This window comes from Trichosurus vulpecula, chromosome 3 (genome assembly GCF_011100635.1).
Source record: "Trichosurus vulpecula isolate mTriVul1 chromosome 3, mTriVul1.pri, whole genome shotgun sequence".
Taxonomy (NCBI): domain Eukaryota; kingdom Metazoa; phylum Chordata; class Mammalia; order Diprotodontia; family Phalangeridae; genus Trichosurus; species Trichosurus vulpecula.
In genome coordinates, this window is record NC_050575.1 from 27379991 (window position 1) to 27393736 (window position 13746).

The 13746-nt window shown below is 42.6% G+C and overlaps 1 protein-coding gene across 4 annotated transcripts in view; it reads left to right on the forward strand.

Moving 5' to 3' along the window:
* TCF7 (transcription factor 7) overlaps positions 1-13746 on the forward strand; it is a 119464-nt gene that overhangs the window by 98328 nt on the left and 7390 nt on the right. For 2 of the 4 annotated variants that reach the window (XM_036748747.1, XM_036748748.1), the window contains 5 exons: positions 809-922; positions 2215-2377; positions 2958-3065; positions 4556-4604; positions 6700-6795. In XM_036748747.1, coding sequence (XP_036604642.1) covers positions 809-922; positions 2215-2377; positions 2958-3065; positions 4556-4604; positions 6700-6795 — 530 coding nt within the window. Of the gene's footprint in view, positions 1-808; positions 923-2214; positions 2378-2957; positions 3066-4555; positions 4605-6699; positions 6796-11688; positions 11762-13746 lie in introns of all 4 variants that reach the window. The other 2 variants (XM_036748750.1, XM_036748749.1) reach the window with 2 other exon arrangements.

The window sequence follows — 13746 nt, forward strand, 5'->3', positions numbered from 1 at the left end:
GTGTCAGCTCTTATGTATACTTGCTTAGCTCCTGCTTCTGCTCCATTTTGCTTCAGATAGAAGGGAGAACCCAAGTCTCGTGGGGGAAGCCTGGCAGAGTTACCTGAAGCAGTGGCAGGAAAACTGCTGGCTTCCTTCCCAGGCCTCCTGCCTCAACATTCTTGTCTTCCAGACCTAGTTCGGCAGGAATCAAGCCTTTTCTGCCACCAAGGCTCCAAGCATCCCAATACTGATCAGTACTGATCCCCATAGCCCCCAAACACCATGGTGCGGTGTAACTTTGGGAGTGGAACCAAGGAAGTGGAATTAAAGCTTTAATCAGCAAAAATGCTGTATAACTGCAACTGAGTCACTTAACCCAAGTCTGTAAAATGGAAAAAAAACCACCTGCACTCTCCCAGGCCTGTGGTGAGGCAAGTATTTTGTTTACCTGAAAGCACCACATAAACAAGAGCTGTACGAGAGGTGGAGCGCTGCAATTATGGGCTGCTGGATCTATAGTCTGGGAACATGGGTTCAAATCCTGGCTCTGCCAACTACCATCAGTATTGACTTTAAGCAAGTCATTTAACTTTATAAGCACTGGTTTCCTCATTTGTGCATATGTGTGGATTTTTTGGGGGGGAGAGGGGAGGGGAGGATGAGTCTATTCTCAGTGTTGTGGGAATATGCGTGTGTCTCACTCGTAGCCTCTTCTCCCTGGCATTCCTTCCTTGTGCCTCCTGATTCAATGAATCCAGTGAGCACCCTGGGCTGGCAGTCCCAGCACAGTCAGTGATCTCTCTCTCTCTCTCTGCTCTTTCCCCAGGTTCACCCATCCGTCTCTGATGCTGGGCTCAGGTATGCACACCACTGGCATCCCCCACCCAGCCATTGTGCCCCACTCAGGGAAGCAGGAGCTACAGCACTACGATCGGGGCCTGTAAGTGAGCTGGGGATGTTATCCTCAATTCAGAACTGGAAGACCTGGGTTCAAATCCCAGCTCTTGCCACTTCCTTGCTATGTAACTTGGCAGAGTCTTTGTGTCTCTGAATCCATTTTCTCATCCATAAACAGGGATATTACTATTTACACCAAAGAAAGTGGTTTGGAAGAAAGCACATTGTAAACCTTGTAGGCCCTACAGAAATGTATCATAATTAACCCTGGCTTTGTCACTAGCAGTCTTTTTCCTTTCTGAGCCCCCCTTTCTCCTTTTACAACAAAGATGGCTAGAACTATGCTGTGACTGGAATATAGGTCCAAGATGCTTCCAGCATGAGTCTCCAAATGGTGGTCACAGGAGCACTCCTTGACTTTATAGCACCTCAATTTCCCTTAGGGATCTCCTATCCAGAGATCTATGCAAACCTGCCTGGAATCTAGTTAATGTATTTGGCCTATCACATCTCGGGGTTCCATGGGTATGTAACCAGATCTAAGGGAGGAAGATGAGAGCCAGGCCAGTCCTCAAGTCAAGGTTTGTGCCCAGGAGAAAAGGAGATCAGGGATGTGGCATGGTAGCTGTCATACCCACTTCACCTCCAGCTGCATCTTCAGTTTAACCTGCAACCAGCTCCAAGGATGAGTCATAGCCCTGATGTGCTCTGTCATTTCCGGCCAGATGCTGCCCCTCTCTGGGCTAGAGTGGCACATTCACCTCTTTATTACTACATGCATATCACTTTTTAATTTATACGAACCTAACCCAGGAAGAAATTTTATGCAAACAAGAAATTTGGGGGTGATGATTCACCTTACAAAAGAACTCACTTCCCCCAAAGTATTCCTGTAAATAATAGCCACTGTCCTCTTCATGAGTTTTTTGATTGGATCTGATTTATAAAAATCCTAATCATCCCAAATTTTCAACATCGACCACACAGGATGAGGTATAGCAGCGATAATTGGTTAACCTTAGATTTAGAGCCTTTCATAGATACTTTTCTATTTGTTCTTGTAATATTCCCTGAAAGGAATAGGAATAGTAATTCTAATTTCATAGTGAAGAAACTAAAACCCAGAGCTAGGCCTGGAAGCAGGTCTTTCAGCTCCTAAGGGGTTAGCTATTTACAGCAGTTTAGCAAAGCGTGTGTGGGGTGGGGGGGGGGGAGGGGGGATTGGATAGTTTAAATCCTGTGATGCTGTTTATCACCCTTCATGCTTATCTTTATTCAATTCTTCCTATCCACCCACCCCCACGAAAAAAAAAATCCCACCCCGGCCTCTGCCAGGAAACCTCCATCAGAAGCCAAGCAGGAGAAAGAAGCTAAGAAGCCAACCATTAAAAAGCCCTTGAATGCATTCATGCTGTACATGAAGGAGATGCGGGCCAAGGTCATTGCAGAGTGCACACTCAAAGAGAGCGCAGCCATTAACCAGATCCTAGGGAGGAGGGTAAGAGCCAGGCCAGCCCTTGAGTCAGGAGGGTTTGAGAACCTCATGGGAAAGGAGATGTAAGATGTAGGAGGAGGGGTGGGGGGAAAGGATCCCTTAGAATGTGCACTCTATTTCTAGCCACCCCCACCCCCAGACTTGTTCCATTTTGCTTACTGTCCCTCCCTCCATCTCCATCTGTCTGTTTTTTTAAAATTCTGCATCTGTTGTGGTCTGTCTTTCTTTATTCTCTATCTGTGTCTGTCTTTGTTCCTCCTTCCCCTTACTCTATCATCTGTCTCCATCCTTCTTTGTCACTCTGTGTCTCATTGGCTAAGCAAACAGTGGGCATGATCTTGGGGAACAAGGGATGATCTCCCTCATCCAGAGGTTCACAAGTGGTGGACAACCTCTTCTCTCCCATCTACCCTAAGGACAGATGAGGTGATGAGGACAGAAGTGTGAGGTGATGGGGAGACTATGGAGGAGCAGGAAAATATAAAGGGCACCCTCCAATGGGGTGGGCTCAGGAGGGTCAGGCCTTCAGGGTGAGGTTGGCTGGGCCCAGTAATCACTGTGTAGCACCCATGTTCCATTTCAGTGGCATGCACTATCTCGAGAGGAGCAGGCCAAGTATTATGAATTGGCCCGAAAGGAACGGCAACTCCACATGCAGCTCTATCCTGGCTGGTCAGCCCGAGACAATTATGTGAGTGTTGAACTGCGGGAGACCTTGTGGTAGATGTCTATGTAGAGTACACCGGAGTTCTTCTTATTTGAACAAGGCGTGACTGGTCAACTGCTCTCATTCCAACCTTTCCTGTGCCTTCTCCCTCAGTGAAGGACTGGGGGGGAGAAAGAAACATGACCTCTCTTCTCACAGAAAAGAAACACAGGCTAGCCCAGAGACATTTATAACACATTTATAACAGAGGTGCCTGCTAGTTGGAAGGGCAGGAGACAGGATGGTCAGATGGGAGGTGAGAGTGGATAACACCGGGTTCATCTGGGAAGGCTGTTTAGAAAAGGAGAGGCATCAAAGCCCTGCCCTGTAGCCTTCTTTTAAGAGGCAGAGGTGAGTAATAGGGAATAAAGGGGAAAAACAGAAGTGTCCACCACAAGTATAGCACAGTAACAATAGCGTAACTTTACCTGAAGCCTGAGAATTTAGCATAGAAATGTTAGAATCTCAAGAGATCATCTCATCTGATCCAGACTCAAACAAGACTGCTGTCTAGAAGACATCCAGAAATGGAGAACTCGAACCTCCCAAGGCAGTCCATTCCACTGTCAGATAGCGCCACCAGAAGTTTTCCTAATATTGAGCTCTGCAACTTCTATCCATTGGTCCTAATTCTGCCTTCCGGAGACAACCAGAACAAATATAATCCCTCTTCCATATCATACATAGCTTTTCAAATCCTACCCCTCACCCCCGAAATCTTCTTTTCTCTTGCCCAGGTTAAACATTCCTCCAAACCATCCTCCCACTGTTTGCTTTCTGGTCTCCTGCCATTCTAGTTTCAATAGCCCTCCTAAAACATGGCCCCCAGAAGTGGATATAATTTTCCACATCTGGTCCAGACAGTGAGACTGTCACACGCCTTCAGACTAAGATTCACCTTAGCTATTCTGCCTGACATTTTACATTGTAGACTCATGAGAACACTGGTTTGTAACAGAAGACCTGAGTTTGAATCCCAGTTCTGAATTGATTTCCTCATCTGTAAAATGAGGTTGGGGTAACCTTAAAAGGTTCCTTTTAGCTTTACATTCTAAGATCCTATCATCCTGTGAGTTTTTTAGTACGTTAAAAACAATTTCTAGTTTGTTTTGTTTTTTAAACAAAATGAGGTCTGTTCCCTCAGAGAATAGTCTAACTCACAGAAAGAGAGAGAGAGAAAACAGGACAGAAAAAAGTAAATACGGTTGGGAAGGGAAAGACAATGTCTCATATCCCGTACTAGGACACTCCACTCAGCCTGAATCAAGGAACTCTATTTAGGTTCAGTGACATGAAAAGCATTAGCCGCTGTCATCTTTCCCTAGATCATCGGTGCCGTGGTAGCTAGATCTGGGAAGGACTTAGGGAGAGGGGGATGTGGCTAATGGGTAATGTCCCTAACCTCACTAGGACTGGCCCCAATCCCTTAATCCTTAGCATTCAAGTTTTAAGATTCTGTCCTCTCTCCCTCACAGGGGAAGAAGAAGAGGAGGTCAAGAGAAAAGCATCAAGAATCAAACACAGGTGAGCATGCCCTTAGGCGGCCAATATGACTGGGGGTGAGGAGTGGGAAAGAAAGAAGGGAGGAAAGGGTCCCAGAAGAGGGAGAGAGCCTTAGATTCCCAGGGTGCTGTGGAAGATAGATTGCACTTAGTTCCTAGTCCCAGGGTAATTAACAATTTGTTTACCCTTTTTATTTCCTGGGGATCATTCCATGGCTAGGCATGCTGGAGACAACTTACCAGCAGAACACTTTAAAAAAAAAAACTTTTGTGGATCCATGTATATTAGAAGCACTGCTGCTGATTTCACCCACAGGATTATAACAGAAAAGATGCTGGCCTTAAGTCAAATTATGAAGCAGTTGAAGTCTATCTGCTACCTTCCCTACCATATTGATTCCACACACACAAAATGAGGTGGCCAGGATCCATTTCCTGCTTATATAATATCCCTCCCTGTCCTCCCCCACCCCAAAAAACCCTATCCAAACCTATTCTTTGGGAGCTATCTCATTGGGAAGTCTCTAATCAACTTATTCAAAGAAATGAGCTAATGACTTAACAAAGGTCCTTAGAATGCCATCTCCATCAAAGGAGGAAGAATTTCCTTCAACGAAAGGATTGATAGAATTTCAGAGTAGGGGCAGTGGAGGTCTTTCCTGACATGTCTCACATCATACCATGCAGACCAGCTGCCCATTTATCTGACTGATTAACCTCGATGTCAGAGTTCTAGGATGCTAGAGCTAAAAGGGACCTTAGTTTAAACACCATAAAGTCCAATGCTTTCATTTCACAGTTAAGAAAAACTAAGGCCCGTAGAAGGAAAAGAACCTGCCCAAATTCTCATATTGAGTTAGTGGAACGGCTGAACGTGGACTCCCCCCTGCACCAGAATGGTTGTCCTGAGATAAAGTTATGTTGATTATCATTCTGACTAAGCAAGCAGTGCCTCACAAATCCCTTACAGATTTCCATGAAAGCTTTATTTGGTCATGTGAGTGATACCACTCAAAAAAACCCAGTTCTTCTTTCTGTATGATGTTACCACTTCTAAGGAAAGAAGCTCATCCCTCCCCCTGCATGGCTGTCTCCTGGCCAACATAGACAAAGACGGGACACAATCATAAGGATGACTTCTACATCCCATGTTGATCTCTAGCTTACACTATTCTACTAGACCCAAAGAATTTGATTGTTGAGGCAAGTTAATGAGAACCTTCTGGTCTACAAAGGCTTATCATCATAGTAAATAAGGACTTCCTGCTCAATCCTCCATCTACAACCCAGCAAAACTGGACTAAGGAGGGCTTATGGCACAACATGAGGTACTACATACAGCACAGCTACAAGGATTGGCATAGACTGGAATGAGTACCAGAGGATTTCTAAACTGGAAGGGACATCAGAGATCCTCTACGACAGGTGGTATTAACCTTGTTTTCTGTCTCATGAACTCCTTTGGCACTCTGGTGAAGTCAATAGACCCCATTTTCAAAATAATGTGTTTAAATACATAAAATACATAGGATTAGCAAGGAACCATTATATTAAAAGTTATTTTAACATTTTATATTTTCAATGTTATCACCACCTACTAAGCATTAAATGCTGAGAATACAAAGACAAAAAAGGAAACTCTGTACCCTCAAGGAGCTTATATTCTAATAGATTAAAATAGATTATGTTTTAATGGATTAAAAACATGTATAAAAATAACTGAGTATATAGTACCACAGGCTGCAAAGCAGAGCCTAAAGGTAGCATCTAAAGCAAGGCAAAACCTTGCTGAAAATTCTTTCTCTGCTTGAGCCAATTACTGCCTAAGATGATAGCAGCTCCTGTTACAGTATGGAATAAGCAGAAATACAGTCACTGCCAAAGGCAGTACCTTACTCAGGAGCCCAAAGAAAGGGACAGGCAGGACAAAGGCAGTTTGCTACAAGAATTAGCTATAAGAGATGCCAACAATAAAGAAGATCTGGCTTCCACAAAGTATGGGAGGCATGGGGAATTCTGCAGTGGCCTTCAGGGATGTTTATTCAGGTTTGTATTATTTCTGCTGGTGAAGAGTAATAGCTAAATACACACTAAGTTCAGGTCGGTCTTCCTCCTAGGGGAGAAGGTGAAAGGGCTGGAGGAATGCCTCTCTACACTCCAGGTTACCAGGGAGAATGAAGTGTTCCTTGAAAGCCTAGAAGAAGGGCTACAAGGTAAAAACAAAGAAAAATGATGCAAAGAGGCAGATGGGTATACTGACCCATCAGGAGGCTGGAGAGTATAAGAATACAATACAGAAAAGGAAGGGAAGAAGGTATATTCTGAGCCTAATCAATAGGCATGTGGTTTTTCCCAAAGAGGGGGGAGTTGGAGAGGAGGAAATAGCTTCTTGTTCCCAATGAAAAGGGATGTGGCACTAGAAAAGAGGTCGTCACCCAGTCATTGTCACAGCAAGAAGCAAAAAGTGATTAGTGGCTCCTTGCTAAGGAATAAAGAGGCAGCTATGTGTGGATAGGCACATGACACAGGCTGCTTTCCAATATTTGTCAAACTTAAGGACCATCATTAACCTGTAGTGGTTCATGTAGGAACCAATGATACCACCAAAGGAATTTAGAAAGCTTGCTAGAAATTAGGCAATCCTGGGTAAGAAACTGAAGGAGATTAGGGCTAAATGTAGTGTTTGTTCATTACATCTAGAGAAGGTGGAGGCTTCTACAGGGAAAGGCAGATTTGGGAAATGAACAGCTTGTGGAGATTATGGCTGAGAACAGGGTTTGGATTTCAGGACCATAGCTAACAAGAGAGGTATTATGGATCTTGGCCTAACAAGGGCTGGTAAAATTATATTTGCCTGGAATCTTGCAAATCCAATCAAGAGGAATTTAAGCTAAACATGGAGCGGGAAGGGGAAAACTACTTTCATATCTACCAAGCCTTTTTCCAAAGAGTTGCAGGTACAACACAGGAAGACAATATCCAAGTCGTCCCCACCTAATAAAATTCATCACCTTAGATGTCTATACACAAATGCACAAAATATGGACGGACATTGAACTAGAGATCCTGATGGAAGAAGATTTGAAGGGACAGTTCTAGAAAAAATATGTAGAAGTTACAAAATAGATAAAAGCAGATCAAAAACCTTGCAAAGTGGCAAAATGTAGTAACAGTGATGGGGGACTTAACGTATCTGGATTTTTATTGACGTTCTCTCTCTGCCAAGAACAGAGCACGTGTAAATTTATGGTTTAATTAAGATAAACTTCATTCAAAGGAAGAAATGAAAAGGGGAACCTTCTATTTTAGTCCTAATTTTTGGCCAACAAAGAACAACAACTGGTTACTAAATGTCAAAGCTCAATGTAAAGCTGGTGATGAATATGAAATAGGACAAAAAAAGAGTTTTTAAAACTTTGGGGCAAGAAGAAGATCAAAGATAGAATAATGATAATAGATGACTAAGAGAAGGAAAAACTATTCACCTCTTATTTAGTTTCTGGTATTTCTGCCAAGAATAATAATCTTCAGACTGGGAGAGATAAAACAAAAATGGTTAACAAGGACTGAAACCCAAGATAAGGGAGGAGATGGTAAGAGAGCACCCAGCTACTTTCAATGAATTCACATCACAAGACTCAGGAAAATTAGATCCCAGGTTACAGAAATAATTGGCAGATGTGATCTGAGTCTATGAGTCACAGAACTGGAGAAGGGCTAATGTCCTGATTTTCAAAAAAGAATGTACAGTTTACCAAGTATTATAGTCCAATGAGCTCTCAATTTTAGGCTATATTCCACAAATATCATTTCAAATATCAAGAGAGTGTCAATGCCTGCTTTTCCATAGCCATGAAATCTTTATAAAAATAATCTATACACTTTCCAAGGCATTTTGGTGAAGGTATGAAAAGGGAGTAGGCAGGCTTTCACAGATGATACCCTTCATCAAATAACGTATCTTCATAGTCACACAGCTGACTGAAAGTTAAAAGACAACAAAATCCCCATCCTTTCTGTCTGTTGACTATAAAATACCCTTTGTTTAGAATAGCAAAATGCCTATTAAAGGCTCTCATCTAACAAGGTGTTTCTCATGTATGTTAAAATCGTACAAAATTTCTTGAAAAATGAACAAAAATAACTTTTTTGATGGCCTTCTAATTTTTAATATGAAGAGAGACATAAAACAGATGTTTGCCATTGTTATGGAAGATACTAGTGCAAGGTCTAGATCAAAGAAGGATTTCCTTTGATATGGCAAGGTTCTCTGGACTGTCTTGTTGCATTTATTATCCTGATTGCATCAAGTCCTGGAACACTATAGAATTCCCTAAGATCAAGAATCACTCGGAAGAATCCAGTGTAACTATTCACCCAAGAAAAACCAAGAGGATGAAGAATGTCTGCCATCTGAACTATAATACGCAACTGGATAGTCAATTATCAATATGTATGTCTTCCAACAGATAATGCAGATGAACTAATAAAACCTAAAACTAAAAACTAAAAAAGAAGAAAGAAGGCTGACTGCTTTGGAGAAATTTCACAGTGCTTTTAATGCCTACAGTCTTCTTCCTAAAACAAAGGCTCATCTTTTAGGCATAGATATTCTTTAGGACATACTTCAAGGTTACAAGAAACAGAATCACAGTTTCCTAAGAATTCTAAGTTGCAGCACGAGTGGGCTGCAACATATCACCAACGAAGAACTGTTTAGAAGGAATGCAAAGGGATGTCATCATGCAAGTCTGACTCAAAAAGGTGAGCCAGTTACTTAGCAAGATCAAAGGATAACTGATGGAGAACTCACGTCATCTGCTGGTAACCACAAAATAATAGTAACACATGTAGCCTTAAAGTTTACTTAGTGCTTTACATACATTAGCTTATTTTAGCATCACAACATAACTCCATGATACATGTAATGAAACTGAGGCTCAGCAAGGTTGGTGCCATATCACACAGCTAAGTTGTTAACCACTGCTAGTAAGTGTCAGAGGTATGATTTGAAACCATATATTCCTACCTTCAAGTCCAGCTATCCACTAAGCCACGCCGTCTTTCTACACAACGTCAAGGGATTTACAGGCAGGCCCATAGTGTGTTGGGTGAGACCTCCTGTGAAGATTATATGGGACATCAAGGACAAGAGTCATATAGAAGGCCCAAGGTCAGTTTTAATCTGAGCCACTGAAAGGATTACTCACACGGAGGACAAGATCACAGATCCCTCAATATTACAAGCCTTAGGCAAAGTAGTTTGTGAATATCCAGAAAGAGAAGTGGTAATCGTTAAAAACCAGCTTAGCTTCATTAAGAATAGCTTCAATCCAGACAACCTTATTTTCTTTTTTGACACGTTACTAGATCAGGGGAATGCTCAAATATACCTGGATTACAGGAAAGCATTTGGCAAAGTCTTCCATGTGCCATCCTTGAGAATAAGATGGATATAATAAGCCAGCTGGGTAGATTTAAAATTGTTTAATGGCCACACCCTCAAAGAATAATCATTGATAGATCATTGTTAGCTTGAAATGAGATGTGGAGTGGAAAACCTCAGCACTCTGTGACCTGACCCCAGGAGATTATTATTAGGGATTTGATAGAATGTTTATCAAATCCACAGATGACACCACAGTGGGAAAGTTAACTTCCCAATTGTAGGAGAGTCAGGATCCTAAAATGCCTGATAGACTAAAACAGTGGACTGAATTTAACTAGATAAAATTTAATAGAACAAATGGAGTTTTTAAAATCCTACATATGATTTTTCAGAACTCCACCTCATAAAAGACCCTACAGGAGGCATGGCTAGACAGAAGTTCCCTTGGGAAAGATCCTGTAGTTTTGTAGTTTGGTGGACTGCAAGTTTAACATGAATCAACAGTGTGACTTAAAAGCTAGATCTGGTAATTCTATCTTAGGCTCAATTAAAAGGGGCCAGATGGAAAAAGATGAGGATTCTTCTCTGCCCTCTCGTCCCTGATCGTATTAACTTCTGGAGTACTGTGTTCAATTCTAGGCACCCAATTTTAGAATGGGCATAGACAACCTGGGACCTGTTCAGAAAAGCATGATGAAAGGAAGACTAGAAATGATGTTATTCCCAAGATCAATTTTTCCTGTCTAGAACTGGGAGTGTCCAATCTGAAGAAGAGAAGAATTAAGGGAAAGGCTGTCCCTGTGGAACAAGAACTAATTTTTTCTCTTAGGCCTAGAGTGCAGAACTAGAAACAACTGGGAGGCAGGGAGGAGAGAGAAGGGAGAAGAGCAGTTGTTCAAAAACAAATTTCAGCTTCCCAGTAAGATCTGTCCAAAAGTGGAAAGTGCTACTGCCTGAAAAAGTTACCTGTCCCCATTCCCACCTCCCACCACAATGGGAGGACTTCAAATACAAGCTGACTGGTCATTTGTTAGGAATGTTGTAGAAGGGATTCTTGTTCACCTAGATAACCTCTGAGGTCCATTCTGAAATTGTGTGATTCTCTCCCCTTATTTTAGAGAAAGGAGAAAACTGAGGAAAGAGAGAGAAGGAAGGAGATTTGCTCAAACAATTGCATATAGTAAGTAGCAGAGTCAAGATCTGAACATAGGTTGACTGACTCCAATGCAATGAATGCTCTTAGCACATCATGCTAAGGAGTTAAAGGAGCAGGGAGTGACGGGAACCTGTTCTTCTTGGTCCAAGTGAAAGCAAGACCCGATCTGACCCCTAACCCAGAGGGGGTGAACCCATTGACCTTTTATCCTCTTCTCAGCACCAGAGAAATGGGCTCAGAAGTTATGCCCAGAGAGGAGGGAAAAACAGAAATTACAGACTCCAGTTTAAGGCTTTCCACCCCCTTTTTTCTCTGCTGTCCTGCTTGAGGCTCTGCTTTGCCTGCAGACTAACCTCAGTTTTTTCAACTCAGGTTTCCTGCTGGAATGATACTGCTTTTGCAAAATGGATGTGTGGTCTAGGTTTTTATATTTTGATGAGTGGCTAAAATGGATGTTTGCCTCTTCTCTCCTACTCCTTCCCATCTTTCTCCTCCTGCCCCATCCCCATGCCTCTCTGCCTGCTCTCCAACTTGCCTCACCTCGCATGCTTGTGTGGGCAGACCCTGGCTCTCCTAAGAAATGTCGAGCTCGCTTTGGCCTCAACCAGCAGACGGACTGGTGCGGTCCATGCAGGTGGGTATCTCCTCCCCTCCCCGTCTGTATCCCCCGGAGCTGCTTTCCAGGAAGGGGTTGGGGGATGCATGATACTAGAGGCTACACTGCATGAGTCCTTCCCCTATCCCCCACCCCCAGGCATCCCTAGAAGTCAGTAATACACCCATCTTATCCCCCTCCTATTTAAGATTTCTTCTTCCTGTCCTCCTCCTGATCCATGCTCCACCACCTGTGCTACCCACCAATGCCTACCCAAATTTAAGGAAAGCCATAGGCATCCTCATTTTCCAAAATAGAATCTCTAATGAAGAGAATCAAGTTTTCAAGTATTCATTAAACATTTATTGAACAATAAAGACTATATAGGGTGTTCCTAAAATCTTAGTGCAGTTTTAAGCTTTATTAGCTTAAAACTGCACTAAGACTTTTGGAATATTCTTTACCAATGTGTAGGGAACAAATATTAAGTAGGTTTGGTTCAGGGACGAGATCACTGTGGGCTGGAGTAGTTGGAGAAGGCTTCATGGAAGAGACTGGGCTTGAGCTGAGCCTTTAAAAGTGGATAGACTATAAAGTGGGTGAGATAGAGGGAGACCGGAGGCATTCCATACAGGGAAAACTGTGTGAAACAAGAATCAAGGTAAACCATATATCCTGACCAGGAAGGAGACTGGCCAGGCTGATGGCAAAGAATGCATGAGATAAGGTATGAGAAGCAGTGTTGGGTCAGATCGAGGACAATACATCAGAGGAATTCAGAACTACCAGAATAAGCAATAAAGAAACATTATGAGACAGGGTGGTATATTATTAAAATTACTTTTACTGCAGCTAGCTGGGTAAAAAATGAATTGGCAGAGAGGTAAGAATCAAGATAAGGAAGTCATAAATCAATACAATAGTGCAGGTGAAAGGTAGGTAATGGCCTTAGATGAGAAAGATTGAGGAGCTTCAAATGCACAGGACTAGACAACTGGCTGATTGAGTGTAGGGATAGAGATGAAGGCAAGAAAGCCTAGATGACTTGGAGGACGGTGCTAACAACAGATAAAGAAGCTAGGTGTATAACTTACAAATTATACTTTTAGAAAGATGCACAGACTCCAATTCAAGGCTGGAGGTTATACTAGCATCTCCTGGGTTGAGACATTTTTCCTAGAATGCCCACTCTCCATTCCAGACCAGCCATTAGAGGTTCCTCACTGATGCTCTAGCCCATCAGAGAAACCCAGGGTATCCCCAAGAATTATTATAAAATTGGTGGGGGTACCTGGGTGATGGGGAAAGAAAACAGTTCTTTGACTGGATCATTCATAGTGTTGATTCACCAACCCCAAACACTAACTCCTTTACTCTGATCAGTTCACATCAGCTTGAGCTCTAACCTCTGCCAAGGTTTTCCTTTCTGCCTGCAAACTTGCTTTTCTGGTCTTTTTCTCCTCACTAATAACCTCCTGAGCTCAGGCAAAAAAGAAAATGGCACCACCAAGAGATGGGCTCATACACTAAGTATCTCCAAGCCAGCTCTGCTCTGCAGGGATTCACTTTAGCCCCCAAGCTGAAGCCTCCTTTCTGGGCCATCCAGAGAGCCAGATCAAAAAAAAATATCCCCCATGGGCCTAAGAAGCTAAGACACACGTTGACCAGGGCAGTCAAGAATAGAATATGATCAAGAAATACAGATGAAAAATTGATAATAAGTAGGTGAACATTACAAGTGGAAGGCAGAGGAGAAAGTCAAGGTCATGGCTAGGCTGTCCAAGAAGAGGACCACCAAAGTCACACTGCACAGATGCTTTAATGTCCCTACTTAGAAATGGGGTCTTTTAGCCTTGAAACAGCTGCTAAGCAGACTCACTGGTCGATCATAGAATGATATATATAGAGCTGGAATGGATTTCAAAGACCCATCTAGTCTAACAGATAAAGAAGTGAGTTCCAGAGATACTAAGTGACAGTAAGTAGAGGAGCTGAGATTCAAATACAGGATTATCTGAGTGTAA